Source organism: Myxine glutinosa, chromosome 13 (assembly GCF_964187855.1).
Source record: "Myxine glutinosa chromosome 13, kmMyxGlut1.1, whole genome shotgun sequence".
Classification (NCBI taxonomy): domain Eukaryota; kingdom Metazoa; phylum Chordata; class Myxini; order Myxiniformes; family Myxinidae; genus Myxine; species Myxine glutinosa.
The window spans coordinates 1,405,057-1,432,779 of NC_136273.1; the positions used below are offsets into that span (position 1 = coordinate 1,405,057).

General features: G+C 44.1%; 1 protein-coding gene across 1 annotated transcript in view; it reads right to left on the reverse strand.

Annotated features, from left to right (window-relative positions):
• The window catches only part of LOC137439185 (putative voltage-dependent N-type calcium channel subunit alpha-1B), an 856,614-nt gene that overhangs the window by 20,281 nt on the left and 808,610 nt on the right, over positions 1-27,723 (reverse strand). Inside the window, exons 44-45 of the mRNA XM_078766934.1 lie at positions 12,843-12,975; positions 12,490-12,600 (exon numbers count right to left, since the gene is read on the reverse strand). Coding sequence (XP_078623060.1) covers positions 12,490-12,600; positions 12,843-12,975 — 244 coding nt within the window. The remainder of the gene's footprint in view (positions 1-12,489; positions 12,601-12,842; positions 12,976-27,723) is intronic.

Here is a 27,723-nt window from a genome sequence, read left to right on the forward strand (position 1 = left end):
GATACCAGGAATCTCCTGCTCCAACTGTTCTGTGTTACTTTCCATACTGGGCTTTTCAACCAACATTGGATTATCAGAAACTCGACCCCCGGCCAAATCATTCCCGATAATAAAAGAGATTCCCTCTACAGGAAGAGTGGCTTGTAACCCCACAGTGACCGGTCCTGACACCAAATCAGACTTTAAATGGATGACATGAAGTCATGAGCTTTAACATAGCCACCAACCCCCTGTAAAAGAACACTAACCCCCGTTGCCGTCTTCTCCGACAATGGCAAAAATGCCCTCAAGCATCAAAGATTGATGTGCTCCTGTATCCCTCAATACCCTAACAGGTCTCTGGTTAGTTAGGTCCCCATCCAGTGACACAAACCCCTTGGAAATAAAAGGTTTGTAACCCTCTTGGACAAGGTCGTCCTGTGATGCCGTAACTTTGGAACGGGAACCTTCACAAGGCACTGTCCTCCAAAGACGATTTCTCGCATTGGCAAACGTATTCGGAGTTGCACTAGTCTGACTCCGCTCCTGATTTTTCCTTTTCAGGGCGTAACATTGGGACATCAAATGCCCAGGTTTCTTGCAAAAAGCGCAAGTAGGCCCGGAGGAAAAACTCGTGGTCTGCCTCGGGCCCCCCGGAAGATAGGTATGTCTTGGAACTGCAGTCTTCTGATCCCTAAAAGTCGCGGTATCAGATTTGTCCCCATAGTCCTCTCTAGGCCGCCTCCATGAAAATTTGTTCTCCGATCCTGATTTACCGTAACTCCCCTGGCTAACTCAAGGCGGGAAGTTAGGTTTGTGGAACCCCATCCTGTGTGTCAAGGCATAGTCATCTGCCACTGTTGCTGCCTCATACAACTCCGGTACCTTTTTTTCATCCAGATGTACTTTAATGTCCACGTGTACACACTGTTTGAATTCCTCCACCAAGATCAATTGCCGTAAAAGGTTGAAGTCTTTCCCAATCTCCTTCGAATCACACCACCTTTCAAACATAGTTTCCTTCATTCTGGCAAACTCCACATGGGTCTCACTCTCCGTCTTCCTGGCATTCCTGAATTTTTGTCGGTAAGCTTCAGGGACCAATTCATAGGCTTTGAGAATGGCTTTCTTCACTATCACAGAATCTGCACATTGGTCAATCGGTAAAGCCGAAAAGATATCTTGAGCTTTACCCACCAGAACACTTTGCACGAACATAGTCCAGGACCCCACAGGCCATTTTAACATTTGAGCCACCTTCTCAAAGTGTAAAAAAAACTTGGCTACCTCCTTTTCATTGAAGGGTGGAACCAACCTCACATGCCTTCCAACATCCCAAGAGTTCTGACTGGTTGTCGAACGAGCCGGCATGGATACTACTTCTCTCCGTTCCCCCAGTAATTCCAGCTCCTTGAGTTTAAGTTCCTTCTGATAATCCATGTCCCGTTCCTTTAACTCCCTTTCGGCTCTCCTTTCCTCTGCTCTTTCCTCTGCTCTTCTTTCCTCTTCAGCTCTCCTTTCCTCTGCTCTTCTCTCCACGAGTTCTCGTTCCTGTTCTGCTCTTTCCTTTTCGGCTCTCCTTTCCTCTGCTCTTTCCTCGGCTTTCCATTCCAACTCTTTTAACCTTTCCTGGCTCTGCAGTTGCATCTCCATTTTCCGGAGCTCCACATTTCCTTTTTCCTCTGGTAACCAATCCAAGGCTACCTCTTCCCATGTTCCTTGTCCCGCCAGAGATTCTACCACCAATGTCTGAATCTCTGCATTCTTCATACTAACTCGGACCTCCAAGTTACAATATTTGGCCAATATCATGAGTTCCAATCTTTTTAACGCCTGGAACTGTGCCTCGTTAGGGGACGTCGCAAACTTTTCTGCATCAAACACCATGGTGACTATTAGTTAGCACCTGTTAACCTTCACACAAAATTTTTCAAAATTTTAGAAAAATTTGTGATTGTTAGAAAATTCCAAATTTGGGAATTTTGGGAATGTTAGGGAATTCAATCCCGGACGAGCCCCCCAATTTTTGTTACGTGCTCCTCCCCAAACCCCGGTCATGGTGTACCTCTGAGCCCCGAAAGGAGTCACGGCAGAAAGATGTGTTATAATGTGTGTCAATGACCAATGGTGAAACCACACCAACCAATTGTTACCAAAAACAAGTATTGTATTGAGGTCACACAAGTATAACAGCACAAGTTGGACTTCCGCTTCCGGTCTTGCCGGTGAGATTTCGTTTATTCGCAGCTGTCCACGCTCTCCATCAAAATCGAAGTTAAGTAATTGTTCCCATTTGTATTTTCGTTAAAACTGTATTTATTTTATGGTGTTTGTACCTATAGTGTGTCCCAAGGAAGATTCTCGGTGTATATCTTTCATACCTGTACAGAAAATCGTGTTAATTCGTGTCGTGTCTTTTGAGGCCTTGTAGGCTACCGTGTCTGACCTTGAGGCTTTGTTTTTCTCTCAGCGGTCCATCGTTTGTCCTCCAATAACTTTCGTTCTCTGTTTTTACCAGTCTTTTCACCCCATAGCCTACTTCCTTGTTTAAAATCTCAACTAAAAAAACAAAAAAACAAAAACATTTCCTTCTCTGTTCTTATTCGTTGTTCTCATTCGTTTATTCGTTGTTCTTATTCGTTCGTTCGTTCTTCGACCACGTGTTTCTCCCCCATTTCCCCAGATAGTTTTCACTGCTCAATTAAAAAATGTTTAAACTTTCCCCTGAAGTACTGTATTCCTTCGTATATAATAACACCTTTTTTTTCTTCTTCTTTAAAAGGTTGCTTTCGACTTGCTCACCAAATCTATTCATCCCCGCAAAAAAATCCATCTCTTGCAGTTCCTCTTTCCTACATTCCCTAAACTCTCCTGCACTCCACCCCCCATCCAGCATCCTTAAACGTATTTTTGACTCGAAGGTCACAAGAAACTCATTTTGCAATAATTGTTCGTTTCCCATTAATCGTACACTTTCCAAAATCCAATCTCACCCCTCCCCTCCAAATCTTCCCCATCACCCCTCCCCTCCAAATCTTCCCCATCACCCCTCCCCTCCAAAACTTCCCCATCACCCTCCCCTCCAAATCTTCCCCATCACCAATCCCTTTCAAATCTTCCCCCTTGCCCCTCCCCTTCAAATCCTCCCCATCACCCATCCCTTTCAAATCTCCCCCCTTGCCCCTTCCCTCCTAAACTCCCCCCACACCCCTCCCCTCCAAGACTCCCCCTCACCCCTCCCCTCCTAGAATCCCCCCTCACCCCTCCCCTCCAAATCTCCCCAATCTCCCATCCCTTTAAAATCCCTCCCCTTGTCCCTTCCCTCCTAAACTCCCCCCTAACCCCTCCCCTCATAAACTCCCCTCTCGTCCCTCCCCTTCAAATCTCCCCACCCTCACTTCTTCTCCATTTCCCCCCTCTCACCCCTCCTCCTCAAAGCATCCTCCCCGCTTCTTCCCCCTTCCAACTCTCACCTCCATCTCCCCCAACCTCCTGCTTTGCTCTACCCCTCCTCAAATAACACCTCATTGTACCTCACCCAATCACCATCAAACCTTTTCTCCGCCCCATCCTTCCCTTTCTCAGAGCTATTCTGAAATATCTGACACACCTTCAACAGCTCTCCCTACCTCTTCCTCCTCTTCCACATCTTACCCTACCCCTCCTCCCCCCTGTTCTGTATCCGATGCCCCCCCTTCCTCTTCATTAACGGTATGGACCTCAAACATCCGGGGCCTTCGTTCAAACTTAAGTGATCTCTCCATACAGGTTGCTTCTGACAAACCAGACGTGATCTGCTCAACAGAAACTTTCCTCCTTCATGATTTCTCCGATTCCTTTGTATCTCTCCCGGGAACTCCCTCCTCCGGTATGATAGACCTGAGCCTCGTCCTGGAGGTGGGGTTGCTATCTTTATCAAAAACTCTCTTTCTCACTCGCCCTGCACTGCCCCCTCTCCACCTCACCCCCAGGAATACCTCTGGCTACGGCTTCCCCTTTGCTCCCACCTCTTGTTCATATGTGTACTGTACCGTCCACCAAACAGTGATGACTCCATCTACATCTCGCTGTCTGATAATATGGACCAACTTCTATCTACTCATCCCAACTCTCTCTTCCTCATATGTGGTGATTTCATTTGTCACCATGCCAGTTGGCTGGGTGTGGTACCTCTCTCACCAGCCATGGCTCCTCAGCAAAGGACTTCTGCGACTCACTGGGACTGACACAATCTGGCAATTTCCCGACCCGGATCTCAGTCAACGGAGCATCTTCTCTTCTGGACTTGGTTATGACTAACTTCCCTGAAAATGTCTGCTGCTCTTCTTCTGCTCCAATCAGATCATCTGATCATGTGCTTGTTAAAGTGGACATCTCTCTGACCATTCTCAGGGAGCCTGCTCAGCGTCGACAAGTCTGGCATTTCACTCAGGCCAACTGGCACAGTCTTCAAGCAGCCATCAATCATCTGGACTGGTCTCCCATCTCTACCACCTCTGACATCAACTCATCCTGTGAATTCTTCCAAAGTAAATTGCTCTCTCTCATGCACAGATTTATCCCATCTTGTCTTCAGTTGTCATACCCTTCCTCCCGTCCATGGTACACGGAATCTTGTGGTGAGGCTGTTGCCCAGAAACAACTTGCCTTCGTCTCCTGGAAAGCAAATCCAACGGAAGGAAATCTCGTTTCCTTTCACAAAGCCCGAAACAAGTGTGTGTCCACCCTCAGGAGAGCCAGGAAACAATATCTCTCCGTTCTCAAGACCGAACTGTCTTATCTGTCTCCCTCTTCCAAATCCTGGTGGCGTCTGGTCAAATCTGTTTCTGGTGTTTGTTCCCCTTCCATCCCCTCCCTTACTTCAAATGGCTACACAGCCGACTCCGCACGTGAAAAAGCTGAATGCCTCAACTCTGTGTTTGCCTCTAAATCTTGTGTCCCAAACCCATCCCTCTCTGTACCCACCATACCCAGTCGTACCCAGCTGCTCCTGGACTCTGTGTCTTTTTCTCCTGACAAGGTGGAAAAGTTTCTGTCAACCCTCGACTCTGATTCTGCAACTGGACCTGACGGCATCAGCCCACGGGTCCTAAAATCCTGTTCTTCCACTCTTTCACTCCCTCTCTCTGTTTTCTTCACCTTGTCTTTTGCTCAAGGTCAATTGCCATCTGCTTGGAAATTAGCCAACATCACCGCTTTACACAAAAAGGTGCAAAAACAGATCCTAGCAATTACAGACCAATCAGCCTTCTCCAAATTATCAGCAAAGTCATGGAATCCATCATTGCTTCGGATATGAAATCTTTCCTCTTCTCCAATGGCTTGATCTCTGATCATCAATTTGGTTTCAGACCAGGTCACTCTACTCTGGACATGCTGCTTCTTCTGTCTCAACAATGGATGGAGGTCCTCAATGCCAAACAGGAAATTAGAGCTGTCTCCCTCGACATATCACGTGCCTTCGATACGGTCTGGCACCCCGCTCTGCTCACCAAACTCTCCTCCTTTGGTATCCATGGAAATCTCCACGCATGGCTGGCGGCCTTCCTCTCTAGTCGTAGTCAACGTGTGGCCCTGAATGGGGTTCTCTCATCTCCTCTTCCTGTTCAGGCTGGAGTTCCCCAAGGCAGTGTTCTGGGCCCTGTGCTTTTTCTGGTCTTCATCAATGATCTCTCCGACTCTCTTGAAAATCCTCTCTATCTCTTTGCTGATGACTCCACTCTCTGCCGCTCCATTCCTCATCCCTCAGATCGGCAGTCTGCAGCCTCCTCACTCTCTGCAGACCTGGACAAAATCACTGACTGGGCAAACAAGTGGAACATGTCTTTCAATCCTGACAAATCTCACACTCTTACGATGTCTCTCCGAAAAGACCGACTGGACAACCCTCCCATCCACTTTCTGAATATTCTTCTCCAAGATATTCTGTCACTCAAGCTTTTGGGTCTCACTATCTGCCATGATCTTTCCTGGGAAAACCACATTTCAAATCTGGCCTCCAAAGCCAGTCGCCGACTGGGCATCCTCCGTTGTGCGAGATCCTTCCTTGGCACACCTGAGCTCCTCACCACGTACAAGGCTTTCATCCAGAGCTCAATGGAATACTGCTCTCCCCTCTGGGCTTGTGCTCCTGCCTCACACCGAGCTCGTCTTGATGCTGTTGAAACCAAAGCGTTCAGAATCATTGGAATCTCCAGTGATGAAGCTACCTCCGAGGGTCTTTCACTTACTCACTGCAGGCAGGTTGGTCGTCTTTCTGTCTTCTACTGACTCCTCTCCGGCCTTGCTCCTCCAGCTCTCTCTGGGATCTGTCCCCCAAATATTCCTGAAGGTCGCACAAGATCTGCCTGCAACTAGTCAGGTTCACTATGTCAATAAATTATATTTCGTTCAAAATCATGGTAGATTAGCAAACCTATACATTTTTGGAAAGGTTATAGCATAAGGAAAAAAAAAAATCAATGTTTACATTTGGAGAGATACCTGTATGGCGGCCATTTTGGATTTTCAAAATGGCCACTGTAAAATACATATTTTGTTCTATTTCTGCCTCTAATTACCCTAAAAACTTTTTAAAATATACTAAACCTATATTTTCAGGGACAAGGAATCCAATGAAAGTATCAAATTAGTCCTATGGGGAATGGTAAGACACGAATCAAAGGTTTTGAATTGCAAAATACTGTCTTTATATTCGCGATAAGTTGCATAATCAAATACATGTTATCATTTTGTACAGGCAGTTAATAACATCAAAATGTGTCACAATAATTCATATCACCAAACATACACAGGCAGTCAGCAAAATCATACATACACATGCAGTCAGTATAACTTCACATCTACACAGGCAGTCAATGACAAAATATACACAGGCAGTCAATGGCATCAAACATACACGATTACAGAATATGCCATTTAGAGTTCGTCATCACCGTGCTGTGTGTCGTATCCGACAATATAGTCCGCATCGTTTTCACAGTCCGTTCCACACAAGCAAAGGTCGGTCAAATTGATTGGCAAATCGAATTGGTCGAATGGTCGATCGAATCGAATTCGATGAATCGAATCGAATCGATCGAATTGGTCGAATGGTCGATCGAAGCGATTGGTCGAATGGTCGAATTGGTCGAATGGAATTGGTCGATTGGTCGAATTGGTCGAATCGAATTGGTCGGAATTGGCAAATGTAAACATTGATTTTCAGATTTTCCATGTAATAACGTTTCCAAAAATGTATAGGTTTGCTAATCTACCATGATTTTGAACGAAACAACATCGTGAACCTGATTAAACCCTCTTATGGTTAAACTGCCAAAATCAAGACTCTCTGCTCACCTTCACTCTTTCATTCCTCTTTTCTCCCGCTTCTGGAACAAACTCCCCCACTCCCTTCAATCCCACCCTTCCCTCCAGGTCTTTAAAACAGCTGTTCACCACCATCTCTTCTCTTCCCCCATCCAAAACCTTGATCTTTTCTACCCCCGCTAATATCACCCCAAATCCTCTTTTTTGAAATACCAACTTCTTTCCTGGAAGTCCTTGGTGTCCTTGTGTTTATACTTCTCCCATCCCCCCTCCCCCCCCCCCCTTCCCACGCCGCCTCCCCCCAAGCCCTCTCCCTCCCACACATTCCCGATGTCCCTCACAAATGTTGTGTTTATGTGCTTCCTCTTCTCTCCCCATCTTGTCTACTGCTCCCCTTTTTATATACTTTGGCTGTATGTCTGTTTGATTTGTTTGTGTGAAAAATGTTAGCTCTTTCACGAGCCTCGATTATGTATACAAAAAAAAGAAAAGAAAAAAAAGTACAATATGTTTCAATTGCACCACAAATATACCATATTATTCCTCTGATGGTACCATCAGTTTCTTATTCAATAACTCACTGTGCTCCAAGTGAGCGAAAAGAACATTCCCAAAGTCACTGTTCCGGCAACAAGCCAAAGTCAATCCACGCTCCGGTGATCGCAATAAAAATGTCGAATCGAGACTAGAATCCAAGTCGGCTGACAGTCAACGCTGCCAAAGAGGCGCAAAGGTCCACCCAAAAGGCGACTGGGAAATCACACGTTCGGGTATGAACATTCAGCGGCTCCCAAACGGAGAACCACAAATTCCCAATCGAAATCCACGTTACACTCGCAAACCAGGCTAACGGCTGGGTGCGGTGAAATGGCTGGAGCGAGGTGTAAAGGCTGGAGCGATGCGAAATGGCGGGAGCGAGGCGAAACGGTGGGCGGGCCCATACTGGAGGCGTACCTGCTCTCCAACGATTCTCTTCGGAATCAACCGCAAAACCCGAAACGCAGGTTTATCTGTCACAGCGACAACCACTCTGTCACAGGAATCCCTTTCCCAGGAAACCTAAAGTTCGCTCGTGACCCCCGTTCGCCAGCGTCTCCACGAGACCTGAAAGCAGCTCGGCTTTTCTTCCCGACTGCACTTGCTCCGCCTTTTTTTTTCTTCCTCCTCTTCTTCTTCCGGTTTTTCCCGATCCGGTTTCCGGTTTCTTTTAAAACACTAATTTTTTTACCTTTTGAAAACAGTTATCTCCATTTCACTTAAACGATAACAATAATAGTACATGGAACCAAAAATGCTTACAGTGGATGCAAACCACAACGACGGAAGTGACGAATCCGTAACATATGGTGGTTTGTTTATATAACTAGTACACCCGCACACTACGGGAGCAGAAAAAAGGGTCATTCCTCTTTGGGATTTGTAGATTACAGTCGATCTATGGTCGGATCTCAAGAACATTGGGTGTGTGTTCATTTACCAAGTTTCTTGTGGAGAGATCGCCAAGTGGTTTAAGCATTTGAGCAAGCACTCCATTCAAAACCGTTAAGGAACGGCTGGCTTGGCAAGCGCTAGCTATCTGCTTGGTAAATGAGCACACCCCGGTCTTCCTCCCTTTCGGTTTTGTATCAAACAGCAGGAGCAAGTTTCGAAAGTTCGCTCCGAAAAATGCCACGGTAGCGGCAGAAAGGGCCATGTTATTAACCCAACATTTGTGGGTTATATAGAGTACAGTAGATCTTCGCTCAGTTCTGCAAGTAAACCTTCCTTCACGGATGTTGGGATTCCTCCAAACCTTCATTTAGTGTTATAAACAGCATTAGCGACTGTTTAAAAAGCTAAGCATACGTGTTTGTGGTTTATAATATTTTTACTTCCTGTAGAAGCCGTTGCTCCCACAGAAACGCCATTATAACTATAGGCTATTTGTACACGTTATCACTGCAGGAAAAACGCCTTGGGGAAGTGGGACATTATTAGTATTAATATTGTTTTGTAATACATTAATAATACGTGATTATCATTAATTTTGTTATTAAAATTGTCTTTGGAAAAACGCCACGATAAAGCTAACTTCATATGGATATACACCTCAACGCGCAACCCATTGACGGCAATAGTGGGGAGAACCCGCTTGGGGGAGAAAACTCCCTTGGGGAGGTGGGCAAATGAATGCGCTACAACCTTCATTGTGTAACCATTGGTCATCCTGTCAAGTTTCGTTGAGATTGGAAAAGTAACGACGGAATGTATTGGCGTCAAAAATAAATCAGACAGACGCACAGACACAAATGGCGTATTTTAGTATGACAATAAGTATGATATACTGGTTTGTTTATATAATAATCAGTATGATACACTGGTTTGTTTATATAATAATCAGTATGATATACTGGTTTGTTTATATAATAATCAGTGTGATATACTGGTTTGTTTATGTAATAATCAGTATGATATACTGGTTTGTGTGTATAATTAGCTATTACCATAATCATCCTTATAATCATAATTATGAATATTGCAATCAAATGAACTTCATTATTTTACGATTTAAAAAGTTGAGACAGAATATGAAGATCACTTTTACTATTGAAAGGACAAAGTGGACATGTGAATATTATTATCAAACCACCTGGAATGTACAACGATATCGGAGCGAGGTCACACATTCATTTCTAGAATGTATTTGCACCTAAAAGAATCTCATTCGAGATTCCAAACTCAGTGCAGCATTTCACTTCCCTCTGACTCTGGACAGACATGTATGTTTCATGTCTGTTTAGTTATGGCATGGTTGGTGATAGGGAGGCAAATAGTGTGTGTTATGCATGGGCCACAAACGGAAAGCACCGACGTGGAGAAGTGCAGGTTCAGGGGTGCTCTGAAGAGGAAGAGGTGATGCTGTGTGTTACGGGGGACTTCAATGCACAGGTGGGAGTAGCGAAACTGAGTGAAGAGGAATGCATTGGTGAATTTATTTGGGGAATGAGAACTAGAGAGGGTCGAGAGCTGGTGGAGCTGTTGGTAAGCAATGGGGTGGCGAAAGCTGGTTCCTTCTTTCAGAAGCGGGACAGCCACAAATTTACTTATAGGAGTGGAAAGCATAGAACGGAACTAGATTTGTTGTTAGTGAGGAAGCGACAGTTGTGGAGGATCAGGGATTGTAAGGCAGTTGTGGGAGAGAATATGAGCACCCAGCACAAGGCTCTGGTGTTTGTTGTATGCATGAAGAAAAGGAGGGAACTTAAGAGCTTAAGGGCCGGAAGATGATTAGGTAGGAAAAGTGCAGAGACAATGTTTCCGAAGAGTACAAGACAAACTCTCGCTGGAGGCCTGACTCATTCGTTGTCTTTGTTTGTAGTGCGGGTTGGTATCAGTATCGCTGAGGCACCTCATCGGTTAGAGCAGCAATTTAAAATTTAGCAACAGAGTCGGTGACGGCTCACCTGGTGTTTGCGTAGGACACCGTGAGATTTTAACGTCCACCAACTAATGCTGGCAGACAAGACGCACCCAGTTTAACGTCCACCCGAGGGACGGCATACACATGGACACCCGCAAAACACTAAGATGACAGTTTATAGTTAAGTCAGGATTGGAACCCAGCTCAGAGGATATTGTGCATACCTCTTGGCTATCCTCTCAGTACGTAGCTCAGGTGACACTGCCTTTTCACACTATTGTGTACTAATCATTGTGTCGTACACTGCAGTGGGTAAAATAATTACACAATTAACTACTATTTACCTGTGGTTTGTGCACTGATAGTACCTGGCAGCAATATCACTGTACAGAGCAGCAAGTACATACATACCGTGCATATAACATTATTGCATACAAGGTTTCTCCACGAAGCTGCCATTTATGGATGGAGAGTGGGTTCACTTTGTGACCTTTTAACTGTAGATGAGAACATTTAGCACTAAACACATTGATGGGTGAAGTATCAGGTGAATGTGTTTGTTTTATATTTGTAATTACTGATAATAAAAAAAAACCTGAGATAAAAATACTCATTGAGCTAAAATTCCAACCTGCGTCACAACGTTGGTTTGGCTTGTGTAACTTATTACTCCCGCCAGGGAGTAATGCATTCGATCGTGTCCGTGTGTGTGTGTGTGTGTGTGTGTGTGTGTGTGTGTGTGTGTGTGTGTGTGTGTGTGTGTGTGTGTGTGTGTGTGTGTGTGTGTGTGTGTGTGCGCGTGTGTGTGTTCGTGTGTTTGTGAACAAGATATCTGGAAACGTTCTGAACGGATTTGGATGAAAGTTGGTGGGATGATTGCCCTTGGGATAAGGAAGAATTGATTAGTTTTTGGTGAAGCTCAGGATTTTATTCCGGATCCAGGAACTTTTTGAAGGATTTTTTTTACCATTGGAAGATAGGGCTCTTTTTTTTAAACATTATCTTCTATATATTCTATATTTAACATTGTGATATGAAAATAGTTTTCATATTTGCTGTAAATGTAGTTTAAACTCGTAGTTATGCGTTAGAGCGGTGTATTTTTTTTGCAGCGTCGTCTTCAATGTTCATTTTTTATTTTTTTTCTAATAAAGACATATTCTGTCATTTTAAAACCACCAAAGTGTGTATTCGGTTTCCCTGTTTCATAAAATGTATCGTTTGATACGTATAATGCTTTAAAACTGTTTTTTTGGGGGGGGTTTTTTCACCTCAGAAGAGATATCAACATTTACCTCAGCGAATATCAATCGCGGTGTCAGTATTTGATGAACTTATAAAGACTTAGGTGAGTTATAAGTGTGACCAGCATGTGCACGGGATTATTCCCAGAAGAATGAGTGGTCGCATTAGCTTGTACGACTTAAAATGAGCGAGTTTTGTTTTCACGTTTGGGCCAGTTTTACATGTTGTATCCCGAAGGAATGAAACGAACGTTTTTCTGGCTTACAGTTTTATTTGAAGTCACACATGCCTCAAAATACACTCACTTATATCGAATTGAACGCTGAATCCGAAAATGTAAGTGAAATTGCCTTGTTGTTTTTAAACATTATCTTCTATATATTCTAAATATATATCTGTGCAGTGTCTGTCTTGTCTTGTGTCGTCACTGAACTACTCCCTCAAACTTTTGTGAAATCGTACTATTCCAACGACCTACGGCAGGAGTATGCGCTCTACTGAGTGGCGTTCTAGTTTTCATTGCCTCATAAGAATACAAAACAACAGACTGTCCTTACCTGGTTGTCAGGTACAAGTCGTGTGAGTGAGGCAGCACGGCGATGTGAATCTAAGAGGTGTGAATTTTCAGCCTCGTAGTAACCACGTGGAATCCTGTTGCACGTTTCCACCTGACGGGGTGATGAGTGAGACAGGTGGCAGGGATTTGATGAGGTTTTAATTGGTGGAATGAGGGCTGGAGATGAGGGATAGTTTCAACATGTATAAAATGGATTGTATGATGTATGAAAAGATGTATGATGTATGAACAAGAAAGCACATCAGTAAATGTAAGAAAATGTGCAAACAGGTTAATTGGTGGCTCTGGAGGTGAGCTTTGAGTATGGTGACAGGTTTCAGGGCCTTGCCATGCCTGTGTGTCGAGTGCACAAGTCCCTGCGGAATCAGGATCCCAGTCCTGTTCTCCAACCCGGTGCTGTCGGGTGCGTTGAACCATCTCTTGTGCCTTCTGGGTCACCCATGATGTAGAGCTGCGCATCTCTGTACTGAAAAGGTGTAAAAGGGAAGAATAGCAAAGTAATGGGGGAGTAAAAGGAAAATAAGTAAAGGAAAATAAGTAAAAGTAGAAAAGTTATAAGAAAAGGTGGAAATCTTGGTTTTGTATTATGGTAGACATGGCTGACTGGATGGTCTAGAGGTCCGCACTCACCTCTAAGCTCACACTCACCTCTAAGCTCACACTCACCTCTAAGCTCACACTCACCTCTAAGGTCACACTCACATCTTAGCTGTCTATCCTGGGTTAGAATCTCCATCCAGCTATAAACTGTCGTCCCTGTGTGATTCATCAATGTGTGTGCCCTTTCTTGGATGGACGTTAACCAGACGTCCCATCTTCCAGGATTCGTTGGCAGACGTTAAACATCGCAAAGTGTCCTTAGCTCACCTCCTCTTTGCAATCGGCAGCACCAAGTGACGAGATTCTGCGGGTCTATATCTTGCTGAGACCTTGAGTATGCCCAAGTATTTGTGGAGGATGGTGAAAACATTTCATTGAGAAATTTTAACTTTTGTGGATATATTGGAGGCCTCAACACTGAGTCAATGGCATCTACTGTTTGTCCTGACCTGGGATCATCTTCAAGGGACTCACGTCTATGATCAAGTACATCCGCACATTTAAGTGCTGTGGAACACCAGGTATCTGTGGACTTCTTTAGAGCTCTACCTTGTTTGCATACACATTTGATGACATCGTAATAGACAATTTTAGTGAGATCCACAATTATATGATGGAGCTAAATTCTGTATTATACTCGGAACAAACAAATCATGTGGTATTCATGAAGCTAATGCACATTACCATTGTAAACACAAGCTTATGAGCAAATGGAGCCCTCTGTTCCCCTCTCTCAGCGGATATTGCAGTTCTCCAAGGCATTGTTGGGCCCAGGTTTGTTCCTCATCTATATTAATGACCTCTCCGATGCTCTGGCAACCTCTGTCCCTTTTACAGGTGATTACACAATATGTCTGATAGTACTCAACCCCTCTGCTAGGCAGACACAGCAGCTGCATCTCCTCGCTGCGGATGTTTAAATGATTAGACTCTGGTTTGATAAATGGAACAGGTCCTTCAATTCTGAAAAATCTCACAGTCTCACCCGATCGCTCTGAAGGATAATCAAACCAACCCACCTTGTCTATTTCCCACCTGTCTATTTCCTTGGCCATCCATTGGAAGAGGTTCAGTCTCTTGGACTTTTAGGCCTCGCCATCAGCCATGACCTTTCTTGGGCTGACCACAAAAAAGCTGACTTCCAAATCCCGCTGCAGACAGAATCCTCTTAGATTGAGAGCCCACAGACTTTTAATTAGACTCTCGCGCACAAAAGGTTTGACCTATCCAGGGTATAAATGGTGATTGTCTAATGCAGTGTTGTTTCTTTTGTTTCCCGAGGTGGACTCAAAGGCGTCTTGTTCAAAATATGTATCATAAAAATGTATTACTGTAGACTGAAGAGGTTCAAGAACGGCCCTCATTAGCGTCAATTAGCGTTTTAATTAGACCTTCGAGCCCAAGCATGAAATGTATGGCCCAATATCCGCCGATCTCATATCAGTCGGAATGAGGCGTGCAAGAACGGTTTCACTTCGACTGAAACTATTTAAGAAGTCCTTCTTGCTAACTAGATAACACAGAGTTTTCTGAACATACATGTACAAGGCAGCCAATTTTTATTTTACAGCGTAGTCCGGAGGTCAAAGCCTTCTAGAACAGTGTTTATCTGTCTGTATGTTGTAACGTTTGTGGGGGTAGAGATGAAATACCTCAGTGAAGTCAGGAATGTATAGTTTAGCATGGACCATGTTACGCCAAGTAGAGGAATCTCCATGTAATAAATAGGGAATCTGTATAGAATAAGATCGTATATGTGTCTCCATTGGAGGGGTGGAGCTATGCTAATTAGGTAGGGCTTAAGTATAATCCCCAGTGCGTAATTATTGTCCTTGTGTGATTTTTATGCCTCCACCGACAAAGTCGCCGAAGGCATTATGTTTTCGGTTTGTCAGTCCGTACAGGCTAAACCTCGTTTTTCTCAGTAACCATTATGTCCGATTGAGACGGAACTTTCAGGGTAGGAGTGACACTATGCAGAATGTTTCTATGATAATTGTGACATCATAGGTCACGTGGTATGGCAGCCATCTTGGATTTAAAGCAAATAATTAATAAATTATTTCTCGGAAACCGCTGAATGGAAAAATTTGAAAATTAGCACATTGTCAAGTACTCCGAATGGAGAACACAAGCATGATAATGATGACATCCTAGGTGAAGTGGTATACCAGCCAAAAATGTTTTAATGGAATTCCTTATCCTAAAATTCTGAAATTGCATGCACATGATCTATGACCCATTTGTATTGAAATATTAAATTTATGACATCATAGGTCACATTGTTTGGCAGCCATATTTGATTGAAGGAAAATATGAAATAATTGTATCTCTGAAACCGCTCACCCTATCGATGCGAAATGTTACAAATATCATCCAACAGCACTGTTGCATATACGTAGTTTGAAAATGCTGTCATAGGTCACGTGGTTTGGCAGCCATCTTGGATAGAAAAATGAACCTTATCTGATCAACACGAAACTTCACAAACGTGATCCCCTACCCATACATATGCAGAGTGATGGCATCTACCTGTTGTGGGACTATGCAGAGGCATATTGGTGACAGTCGCATTGTTCTAGTTCCTTATATTTTTACATTAACTCCGCCAGCCATGCAATCAGACCCATTTAATTGCTACAACAACACCGACAAGCCCAACAGGAACACAGCACATTCCATCGGGCAAGTAAATCCCGCCCCACGACCGCCGACGTCATCGAAACCTCTTATGGTTAAACTGCCAAAATCTAGGCTCTCTGCTCACCTTCACTCTTTTATTCCCCTTTTTCCCACCTCTGGAACAAACTCCCCCACTCCCTTCAATCCCACTCCTCCCTCCAGGTCTTTAAAACAGCTGTTCACCACCATCTCTTATCTTCCCCATCCAAAACCTTGATCTTTTCTACCCCCGCTAATTCACCCCAGATACACTTTTTCGAAATTCCAACTTCTTTCCTGGAAGTCCTTGCAGTGTCCATATGTTTTATACCTCTCCCACCTCCCCCCAAGCTCTCTCCCTCCCACAGTTCTCTCAATGTCCCTGCTCTCAAATGTTGTGTTTGTGTCCTTGCCCTCTCTCCCCATCTTGTCTACCGCTCCCTTTATTTTGTGTTTATGTGTTGGATTGTGTCGGTTTGACTTTTTGTGTGATTAATGTTATCTCTTTCACGAGCCTCGTTCTTGTATACATAAAAATAAACAAACAAAAAAAAAACATTCCCGAACAGCAGCTAGACTCCGCCTTGAGGACTCAAAACTGAGAAACCACACCCCGAGCTTCGTGACTGGTTAAGGAGCCATGTGATGATGTAATGGGACATTAGGATTGGTCAGGGAGTGGCGTCAGCGAACGACAAAGGAGGGTGCAGGTGCACCCTTCCCTCCCTTTCTCTCTCTCTGTCCTGGGCTGCGTGGCGAGCGGGTGCATTTTTGGCTCATTCTCGAACTGGCTTTGTGACGGCTGCACTTCGTGCCGTGTGCACCTGAGAGAAACATCGGAGCTGTGGGGGAGTTTTTGTGGACCACACCCATTGCAAGGAGGAGCAATAAGGTGACGGTTCAGGGAGCTCGTAGCGCTTTCGAAGGAGAGGAGAGCGAAAGAGGTCCATGTGCACGAGTTGCCTCATGTTAGTGGCGTCGTGGGGAGCGACTCCACCATATATTGTGCGTTTTCCATGCGGTGGTTCGAGGCGATCCCACTAAGTGCTCGTCGAGACCAGAGTTAAGTGCCGGCTGGCAGAAACATTATTTATTTTTACTTTCATTTTCCCCTTGTTTGTATACGAGTCTGAATGGAGGCACCTCAATATAGGAATTCGTTTTACTTTACCTTTTGTTTTGTTATCCTTGCATTATTTTCATTAAATCCATTATTTGTTGCATTTTACTTCCTTGTCGTGTCCGTTTACGTGTTTGTTGTTTTGAGTCATTAAACCCCGTGGCAGCCGTCCAATCAGATAAGGCTTCGGGCCTCTCCCACGCACGCCAAAGGTAATCCCGCTGTTTCGTTATATGCCTCGGAGTTAAAGCAATGTTCGGCTATCTGTCCAAGGCTGGTCTTCATCGGCTACGGACTTTACAGTATGTATGTATGTCCTTCACAAACGTGCACCAATCAGAGCTGAGGATCTGGTCAAATGGCAGGCGTGATGTGATGTGATGTGATTACGTCTGTGATGTCATTACGTCTGTGATGTCATTACGGTGTACAACGGCTGACTCCACAAACCGCCATTTTGATTTATATGGCGTTCAGGCTGAAGATATCGTCGAACCTGTCATATATCACAATCGCCATGCTCTTTGGATTCAGTCGTCTTCTTTTTCTTTGGTATGCTCAAAAATAACGAAAACAGTTTTGAAGAAAATACAAAATGAAAATTGACGATTTTATGCAGCCTTGACCTTTTGATCTAAAAAAAAACCCCCAATCGACTCCTACATTTTGATTGGTGAACCAACTCAGTGACCCAATATGCAAATTCTTAAAATTTCAGGTCAATTGGATGAAAATTGATGATTTTACGTGAGCTGACCTTTGACCTGTAGGAGTTCAATTTAACACTTGCATTTGGACACACACCCACACATACACACACTTTGTTGTCCCCCGTCGCACCGCGGAGCAAAAGGGGGACTATGGTTTTCCCCTCCGTCCGTGTGTGCGTCCGTCCGTCCGTGCGTGCGGACGTGCGTGCGTGCGTAAGTGAAGGACCGAATTCTAATTTGGTGTGTGGGTGCAACCCACGTCAAAATCCAAGATGGCCGCCGCCATGTATATCTGACGCCATGTATGTCTGAACCTTGTGAGCGGAATATCTTGAAAAATAAGCAAAGTACCAACTTCTAATCTGGTGTGTGGGTGTATCTAGTCATAAGTAAGAACCCTTTTGAAAATTGGTTCGCCACGTCAAAATCCAAGATGGCCACCACCATATATATATATATATGTCTGAACCTTGAGCGAAATATCTTGAAAAATAAACGAACTACTAACTTCTAATCTGGTGTGTGGGTGTATCTACGTAAAATTCATATTCATATCTACGCATAAGGAAGAACGCTATTGAAAATTGGGTCGCCACGTCAAAATCCAAGATGGCCGCCTTGCGTCTTCCACTTTGTCAACTCACATCACTTCACCGACGGGGGACCTAGGCGTAACGCTTGTTTTCTATATTTTATGCTTGCGTGATTTATACATATACACAAACACATACAAGGTAAAATGTTCCATTGGAAGCATTGAACGACTGAGTTTGAGGACGTTACAACATAAAACATAATTAAAGTGGTTAATCAGATGGTTAGAGTTATAATGCAGTAGAAACTATAGTGTTAAACTTTATTCTGCTTAGTCCAGTGTTAAAAGCAGCCCTCCTTGTCCACCTCGTCGGTCAAGATGTGCAGGTGATAAAGAAGTGAAAGAAGCCGGCTCTCCCACGAGAAATGGACTGATAAAATCATAAAACATGAGTAAAGGAACACATTGGACTCATTTATGGCCACAAGCCCTTTGTACTGGATCTTGGGATGCAAACACTTCGCAGGGCCCACATTGTTTTATGATGAATAATGCTTTATGATTAATATAAACTGTTTGTATTTTCCATTTTGAACATTAACCAAATAGTATACCATTTTAAATGATAATGTGCATTTAAGTGAAGCAGGTGCAAGCTAAATCAATTGTACTGTTGTTAAAGATGGTTTTAAAAATGAATGCTTTGTATGTTTCCCGCAAGGTCAACCAAGAGGCCGGCGTTTGAATGTCTGCATTCTGTGGTCTCGGTGGGTGGTGGAGCTTTGGTCGAATTCGACGTAATCCAAAACATTCATCTTTGGCACGCTATACTATACTCAACGTCATCTGCCTTTGGCCGACAGTGATATCAACGAAACTTGTGCTTATTTGAGTGTATAAAAGGAGCTCGAACGGGACTGCCCAGTTCGAGATATTCCCACTGCAAATACCTTAAGGGTGTAGTACTGGTGAAAAATTGAGAAAACTACATCGGTACCTTTGAGAGGCCTTTACACAAAAACAAAGTCAAGTTAATATCTAATTTTCAGTTTTTCTTGAAAGATATAATCTTGGCTTTAACTCGGGACCAGTTTCAACGCTTCTTTGTCATATTACATGCATATAATTTGCATAAATTAGACCGTCAATAAAAAACAAGGAAAAACAAAGAACACATTTCTACTTCTATCTTCTATGTCACCTATCATTCTTTTCACACAAAACTTGGTACATGTATTATACATGTGTTACTCTACTACCTGATGAGAGGATTTTGTGAAATTATGTCAAATGTTCACTAATTAGCTAATTATGCCAATTACCAGATAAAACTTGGTTGTCCTTCAATAAATCCACAATGGCTACTCCTATAAACAAAAGCCTTCATCATTTTAAAGGAAGTGATATTCTGAATATCCTGTCCAAATTTCAGCCCAAAAGAATGATGCAAATTTAAAGTTATAACAAATTTCATGCAAAGTATTATATTTCTTGTAAATTGCGTGTAAAGATAACAATAATTAGGGGTACTTCTATGACCTCTAATAGCATGATTCTTGTTTTTTAGACTATAAGGAAACTGTTCAGCTAGTAAATAAATAAATAAATTTTTAAAAATCACCTGTTCACCAGTACTACACCCTTAATTGGCAAATATTAATTGGCAAGAGTTAACAAGATTTGTGTGATTCTCTCTCCATGCATCCATGAATAAATATTGAACTCTGTTACACCTCCATGCATGCCTCAAGGGAGGCGCAAAGCACCCCTCCCTTGATATAAGGGATCGTTTCTCTGTATGCATCTTTAACATGGCTACTGAAAATTCGTTTCTCAGCTTCTAATAGACGAAATGGGCTGCACATTTCAGGAGTAAATGCTTTGTACAAAAAAACAAAAACAACCACCTTTAGAGGCCATTTTTCCCCGCTATAGCAGGGGTTGGCCTTTTTCGGGTACCGTGGTCCCCATTTTGAAGCAATGTTTTATGGCCGGATGCCCTTCCTGCCACCAACCCTGTTAGTTTGCTTCTTGCAACACACAGGGAATTACCAGTGAACTGGTACTCAATTTGCCGACCTCGGAAGGATGACAGGCTGAGTCAACCCCCTGGCGTTAATTCAGCAATTGACCGGGATTCGAACCCAGGATCCTAGGATCCCAAGCCGACACCCTAACCACTAAGCCAACACCAGGCTGAGTAAATGCTTTGTACGTCGAGGTAATATGTTCCAAATTTCACCAACATCCGTTGATGCATTCTTGAGTTTTATTTAGAAAACCCTCGAAATCACGTTGGTGTCTGTTCGTCCGTCCACCCAAAATGTGTTGGCGCTCATATCTCAAGGGCAAAACATTGAAACTTGCTGAAACGTGGAATATACAATGGCCAATAGGTCTAGTTAATGGCTTTCAAAACAAATTCCACATAAGTGCCACACTTTTTGCTTTAAAAGTAAATTATATATAAATATATATATACATAAATAAATATTACATATAGTAAATATTATATATATAATAAATAAATATACAGACTTGGCATTTAACATGGAATATTTTTTTTGTAGGGGTGAACTTACTTTTCAAGATGTCTTAGAACCAAAAGTTCATTGGAATTATGTTGAAATTATTCTAGATTTTGTTAATGTGACCTTTAAAAGAAACAAAAACCACATTTGACATTTCGAAACAAATAAATTGATCCTTGAAAGTGATGTAAACTGATATCGAACTCAATTCATGGACAGTACTGTGTTAAACTTTTGTACGTTTTCCAGAAGTATCTCTTCATTTTGCACATTAGCCAAATTTTTTTTTAACAAAAACAAAAGTTAAATTACGACTGGGATTACGGACAGTAAAATTACAGTTCAGTACTTCATGTAACCCCCACGAGCATTCAGGAGAGCACGTACACGTCGAGGCATGCTGTTGACGAGATTTGCCAAGGTTTGGACAGGAATCGCTTGCCATGCAGTGACAATAGTCTGCTGCAATTCACGCACAGAGGTCGGCTGCTGGTCCAAGTGGTCGATTTGACGCGTTAATTCTGCCCACAAGTTCTCTATCGGATTCATATCCGGGGACATGGCAGGCCACTCCATATGCTCTACACCATGGTCAGCAAGAAAGTGTTGGATCATGCGAGCACGATGAGGCCATGCATTGACATCTTGGAAGACAAAGTTTCCTCGAAAGGCTGCACCAGCAAATGGAAGCAATGTTTCTTCCAGAATGGCGCTGTACTTGAAATGGTTCAGGTTTCCATTCAGAACAACCAGGTCAGTTTTTCCCCCTGCATGAAAAGCAGCCCAAACGGTCACCCCAAAACCTCCAGCTTGGACTCTTGGCACTATACAATCTTTGTTGTAGGCTTCATGCACTTGTCTGCGCACTCGGATGCAGCTATCTTGACGATAGACCAGAAATCTAGACTCGTCACTGAAGATCACGTGATTCCAGTGTCCTGGCTGCCATTGACGGTGCTCTCTGGCCCACTGCAATCGGCGCTGGCGGTGTTGTCTGGTCAGGCGTAGCTTTCTCAGGGGACACCTGGCATGACAGCCTGCTTGAACCAGTCATTGGTTGACCAGCCTTCTGGATACAGGCACATTTGTCAGTTGCTGCCACTCAGCCCAAAGCCAATTAGCTGACTTGGTACGGCCATTGCGGACTAACCGGTGCAGCTGGCGATCATCCCTCCTTGTGGTTCTGCGGGGACGTCCCGGCCTCGGTATTGGAGTAGGGACACCCCTCTGAGCATTTCGTTTCAGGATCTTTGACACCTGACCTTGAGTGATGCCATACTGCCGGGCATTAGCACGCTGTTTCATGCCGTAATTTCGTAAAGCCACCACTCCATGACAAACAGCATTGTCGAGTTGACGGACCATCTCCAGAGGCAGCGGCAATAACTTTGGAGACGTGCAGCAGTTGTTTTCCACTAATGCAGAACGCAACAACCCTTGTATACCCGACTGTGAAGCCAATCATCAAATGCGCCTGTCCGTACATTTTGCCACGCTACCTGTGATATAATCCTGTTGTTGACTTCTTGCTGCGACAGACAATCAGTGACATGGTTCTCTGAACAAATAAATCACCAAAGTGTAAAAGAAACTCACCAGATTGATATGCTGAGTTAAGAAAGTAAACCCAGGTCAAGAAAAAGAAAATATTCCATATTAAATGCCAAGTCTGTATATTGTGTTATGAGTTTTTGGATAGGCATATATAGATTTAGGTAGATCTGCATAGGTATCATGCTTCGTCTGTCGTGCTTGAGAATCTCGATGTAATAAGTTCTGTGTTTAGGCGGTTTGTCGGATCAAGTGTGTACCTGTGATCATACAAGGATGTGATCACCTGTGATCATACAAGGTGTGTTAAATAGTTGTAGGGATTAAGCTAATTCCCCTGTGTGTCAGACCTGGTGATCAGTCCTTTGTCCCGTATGGCAGCACATCACATACATTAGTTAGCCCCATGAGTGCACACATTAATTAAATCCTCCTCCACCACAAGATGATAAAACTTACAGGAAGAACAGGCAGGAAGCCAGATCGGGGCACCGCTGGTGGGGCCGCAGCCCGCCACATCACCAGCTGGCCACTGATTGGTGGAAGGAAGATAAAAGGGAGCGGTAGACTGGTTGGCCACCGACGGATGGCATGACATGAAGGGCAGAATCGCTCGGCCAAAGAGAGGACACCAACACAATGAGAAGATTCGAGAAGTCGAGGGGCACCGTGCTGGTTGGAGAAGAGGAGGGCTGACGTCACTTGACGGCGAGTAAAACCTCTCGCTCGCTGGCATTTTCCTCTCTTCCCTTGGCCTTCTTGCTCTGGACTGTCCGATTGAGCTCTCCCCTTTGTCCTTCTTGTGTTGGCTGCCTTCCTGTTGGAAGTCCCTTCTGCCCTTGCTTTTCGTTCCCATTTTGGAGTTTTGCTTCGAAAGACATTGGAGCGCCGACCATTCTCTTCCCCGGCATTCACGTGCGAACGGCGAGCGTACGAGCTGTAGCAGCCGGGAGACCATTGCACGCTCGCTCGCTTGGCGCGAGAAGCCTGGTGAACGGGGGGAGGGTGGGCGAAGGAACGCCAGCAGATGGGACCGAGCGATTCGCGCTGACCAGAGCCGCGTCGGACGGAGCCTGATCGACCCGAAACTGCAGACAGATAAGACGCATCACACCAAAACAACGATTTATTTTCTTTATCTTCCCATTCGTCCTGTAGTCGAAGTCTGTGCGGGGATGTCCTGAAATAGGGGATTATTTATTTATCGGCGCGTCCATTGTTCTTGTGTTCCGTAATAAATCATTTCTTTTTGTACCATAAATTCCGTTTTCTTTCGTGAGTTACTTTCCACAGGGTGAAGGCTGCACGCGGACCGACAGGTAAATCACGCCGCTCCTTCCTCTTCCCTCCTTCCTCCTGCGCGTGTATAGCAAATCCGCCATTGAACGTCGCCTCGGAGTTAAAGGTTGTTTCCGTCTGCGATTCCCCGGTCTTAACCGAGGGGCAATCGCGCGACAATAAATACAACAAACAACAACAACAGGCATTTTAAGGCCATTTTCCCTGCTAGAGCGGGCGTTAGCCTTGCGGGCCCCATGACAATCTTCTCCATTTTGTCCTATCTTCTGCATTTCCCCTTGTTAACCCCCTTGCCCGCATTTCTTCTTCCATCATCTTTAGCCAAGTCTTTCTCAGTCTTCCCCGTCCTCTACTTCCTTCTACATTCATTTCCATCACTCTTCTCAACCAGTCACTTTCATCCTTCCTCAACACATGACCAGACCATCTCAACCTGTTTCTCTTCACAGCATCCATCACAGCCACTATTCCCATAATCTTTCGCAATTCATCATTTGTCTTCCTCTCTCTCAACGATACTCTGCATATCCACCAAACCATTCGCATTTCCACCCTTTCCAGCCTTCGTTGCTGCTCTACGTTCATTACCCATGTCTCACTCCCATAAATCATAACACTTCTCACACATGCAGCATACACCTTTCCCTTAAGCTTCAACGACACTCCCCTCCTTGTCAACACGCCACTCTATTCCTGAAACTTCTTCCATGCACATCTCACTCTAGCAACCGTTGCCGAGTCTGATCCACCTTCTCCATTCAGCATGTCTCCTAGGCAGCAAAATGTTTTCACACCTTCCAGCTTCACGCCGTCTCCAAGATCCAACTCAACATTTCCTTTATCTGCAGCTCCCTCTGTGCACACCTTACACTTGAATGTAGCTGCCACACTGGTTAATGACCCTCTCAGACCACTACGTTTTTGATGAACCCACTCAGCACACATTGTACATTGAATGGAGTTCACTCCGACACCCTTCCTGCACACAGCACACGGCGACTTCCCAGGATTTTAGAAAGTTTTGCAAATTTATTGAAAAGAAAAAACTTAAATATCACATTGACATAAGTATTCAGACCCTTTGCTCTGACACTTGAAATTTACCTCAGGTGCCTCCCATTTCTCTTGATCATCTTTGAGATGTTTCTACACCTTGATTTGAGTCCACCTGTGGTAAATTCAATTGATTGGACATGATTTGGAAAGGCACACACCTGTCTATATAAGGTCTCACAGCTGACAATGCATATCAGAGCAAAAACCAAGCCATGAGGTCCAAGGAACTGCCTGCAGAGCTCAGAGACAGGATTGTGTCGACGCACAGATTTGGTGAAGCCTACAAAAAAAATTCTGCTGCATTGAAGGTTCCCAAGAGCACAGTGGCCTCCATAATTCTTAAATGGAAGAAGTTTCGAACAACCAGGACTCTTCCTAGAGCTGGCCGCCCGGCCAAACTGAGCAATCGGGGGAGAGGGCCTTGGTAAGAGAGGTGACCAAGAACCCGATGGTCACTCTGGCTGAGCTCCAGATCCTGTGTGGAGATGGGAGAAACTTCCAGAAGGACAACCATCACTGCAACACTCCTCCGATCTGGGCTTTATGGCAGAGTGGCCAGACGGAAGCCTTTCCTCAGTGAAAGACACATGAAAGCCCACAGATTCTTGTTTCTCACAGTCTGAGAGTCCTTTAGGTGCTTTTTTGCAAACTCCAAAAGGGCGTTCATGTTGTTTCACTTCAAGCGGAATAAATATGATTTTCTCTGCAACCGTTGGTCCGATTGAAAGGAAATTTTCACCATAGGTGCAACTCCACCTGAATAATTTTTTAATGATAATTATGACGCCATTGGTGACGTGGTGCGGGCGCCATCTTGGAAAAACCCAAAAATTTTGCACCTCCATATCTCCGAAAGCGCTGCATAGAATTGAGACATGGCTCATTGTAAAGAACTCTCCATGTGGAATAACATATGTTAAAGATGATGTCATAGGTGCCTCCATTATGACATCATTGAATGGAGTTATTGAAAAGGATACACTAAACAGATCACAAAGACAGCCTTCTTTCACCTGAAAAACATCGCCCGTCTCCGTCCATCCCTCTCCTCCGTGGCTGCAGAAACCCTCATCCACGCCTTCATCACTTCCCGTCTGGACTACTGCAATAGCCTCCTTTATGGTTCACCCTCAACAATCACCAATAAACTCCAATACATTCAGAACTCCGCTGCCCGTCTACTCACCCATTCCCGGACCCGTGACCACATCACCCCCGTCCTTTACAAGCTTCACTGGCTCCCCATCTCCCAGAGAATCCAGTACAAAATCCTCCTCTTGACCTACAAAGCCCTCCATAACCTGGCCCCATCCTACCTGGCTGACCTCCTCTCTAGACACACTCCCACCCGCAACCTCCGCTCTGCTGGTACCAACCTCCTGACCCCCCCCCCCCCATCCGGACCAAATTTAGATCCTGGGGGGACAGGGCCTTCTCCATCGCTGCTCCCACCCTCTGGAACTCGCTACCTCACACCATCAGAGACTCCTCCTCACTCACCACATTCAAAACATCACTCAAGACCCACCTGTTCAACACTGCATTCAACATTTAACCCACAGCATCTAACCCCTGACTATCTCCTCTCCTTCTCCCTCCTTTGTGCTTTGAATATTTCCCTATTGATTCTTCTTTTTTTGCAATTGTTTTTATGTTTTGCTATGCATTATGTTTTGCACTCTGTCAAAGCGTCTTTGGGCTTCCTGAAAAGCGCTATATAAAATAAATGCATTATTAGTATTATTATCATAGTTTGACAAGTACAAAACTTTATCCGATCAAGATGAAATTTCTTGAGCATCATCTAGGGATAAATTGGTGGAGAAAAAAAAGATGACGTCATCGGTCACATGGTTCGGCCGCCATATTTGTTTTATTTCAAAAGCCTTCAAAACCACTGAAAACACGTCCTGGCGAGGGTCTGCAATCTCTGATTGCTCTTTCTTGTTTATGTACTAGTAATATGACCCTACTGCAAAGCCGCAATGAGCTGGCAAAGCCAAAGCCTCTTACCCCTATTTTCTTTTCGCGATAAAAAAGCAATGTTCTCACGAAACATAATTGGAAAGTAAACCACTCTGGGGCATTTTCGAAATTTTTCTCTTCTTTCGTGGTAGACCTAAAATAAATAAGATATTTAATTTAAAAAAATAATTCTTCGTCAATTTTAGAATATTTGACGCCGTTTTCAGCCTCCAAAACGCGTAATAAGCTTTTTTGAAATATTTTTTCAAATGCTCGAATCTCATTGGTTCCGGTGTTTGGTGAAGATTTTCGTTGAAGATAACCAGGGCCCGTGCTGGCCCGGGGAACGAGGTTGGTCTTAAAGTATTTTAATTACAAATTAGAGGTGCATAAGATTGTGAATCAAACAAAGACGGGTGAAACAAACTCCTATTGAACTTTTTCGCAATTTTTTATGCATACTTCCGCATCCGCAAGATGGCGGCCTCCATGGGGCGATTTGGTGCGTCAAAGCTTCGAAATTCTCAAAGGATCCAGCAAAATCTGGCTTTTCAACATAATACGCGTTCATTCACAACACCGGCTTCGCCGGCTATAAAGCACGTCAAAAATTCCGGGTTTGAGTTATATTATTAAACCAAGTGTCTATTACAGATGAAAAAATTGGAAGCAAAGTTGGGTGGTGTATTCACTCACTTTTACTTTTACGGAATGGCTCATTGTAGTTTTCTCCCCACCAACCTCCTACCCCACTCCCTCCACACCCCGCTCTCTTTTCTCTTTTGAGTCCGAGTCCTTGGTATTCCAAGTCAGGTTCCTCAAGTGTATTTTTCACTGGGAAATTGCAAGTGAAGCTATTTGTGTGAAGTAAGTGAAGCAAGTGAAGCTAAACAAACTTTAAAATGAACGAGAAAGAGTGAAAGTAATTGAAAGACTAGAATGTGATACTCGGTATCGAGCACACACCTCCGCCAGGCGAAACAGTTTAAATTTTTTTTTACGTGCGACATGCTGCAGATCTTCAGAAACTCCACATGGTCGTTGTTGTGGTTCTTGTTGGGGTCGATTTTTGAAATGTTCACCCATTGGTCGGACCACACCCACATTTGTGACTTGACTCCACTCACAATGGTACCCAGACGAAATAATATGGCCACCATCTTGGTGTTCTGGTGGGCTAAGACAT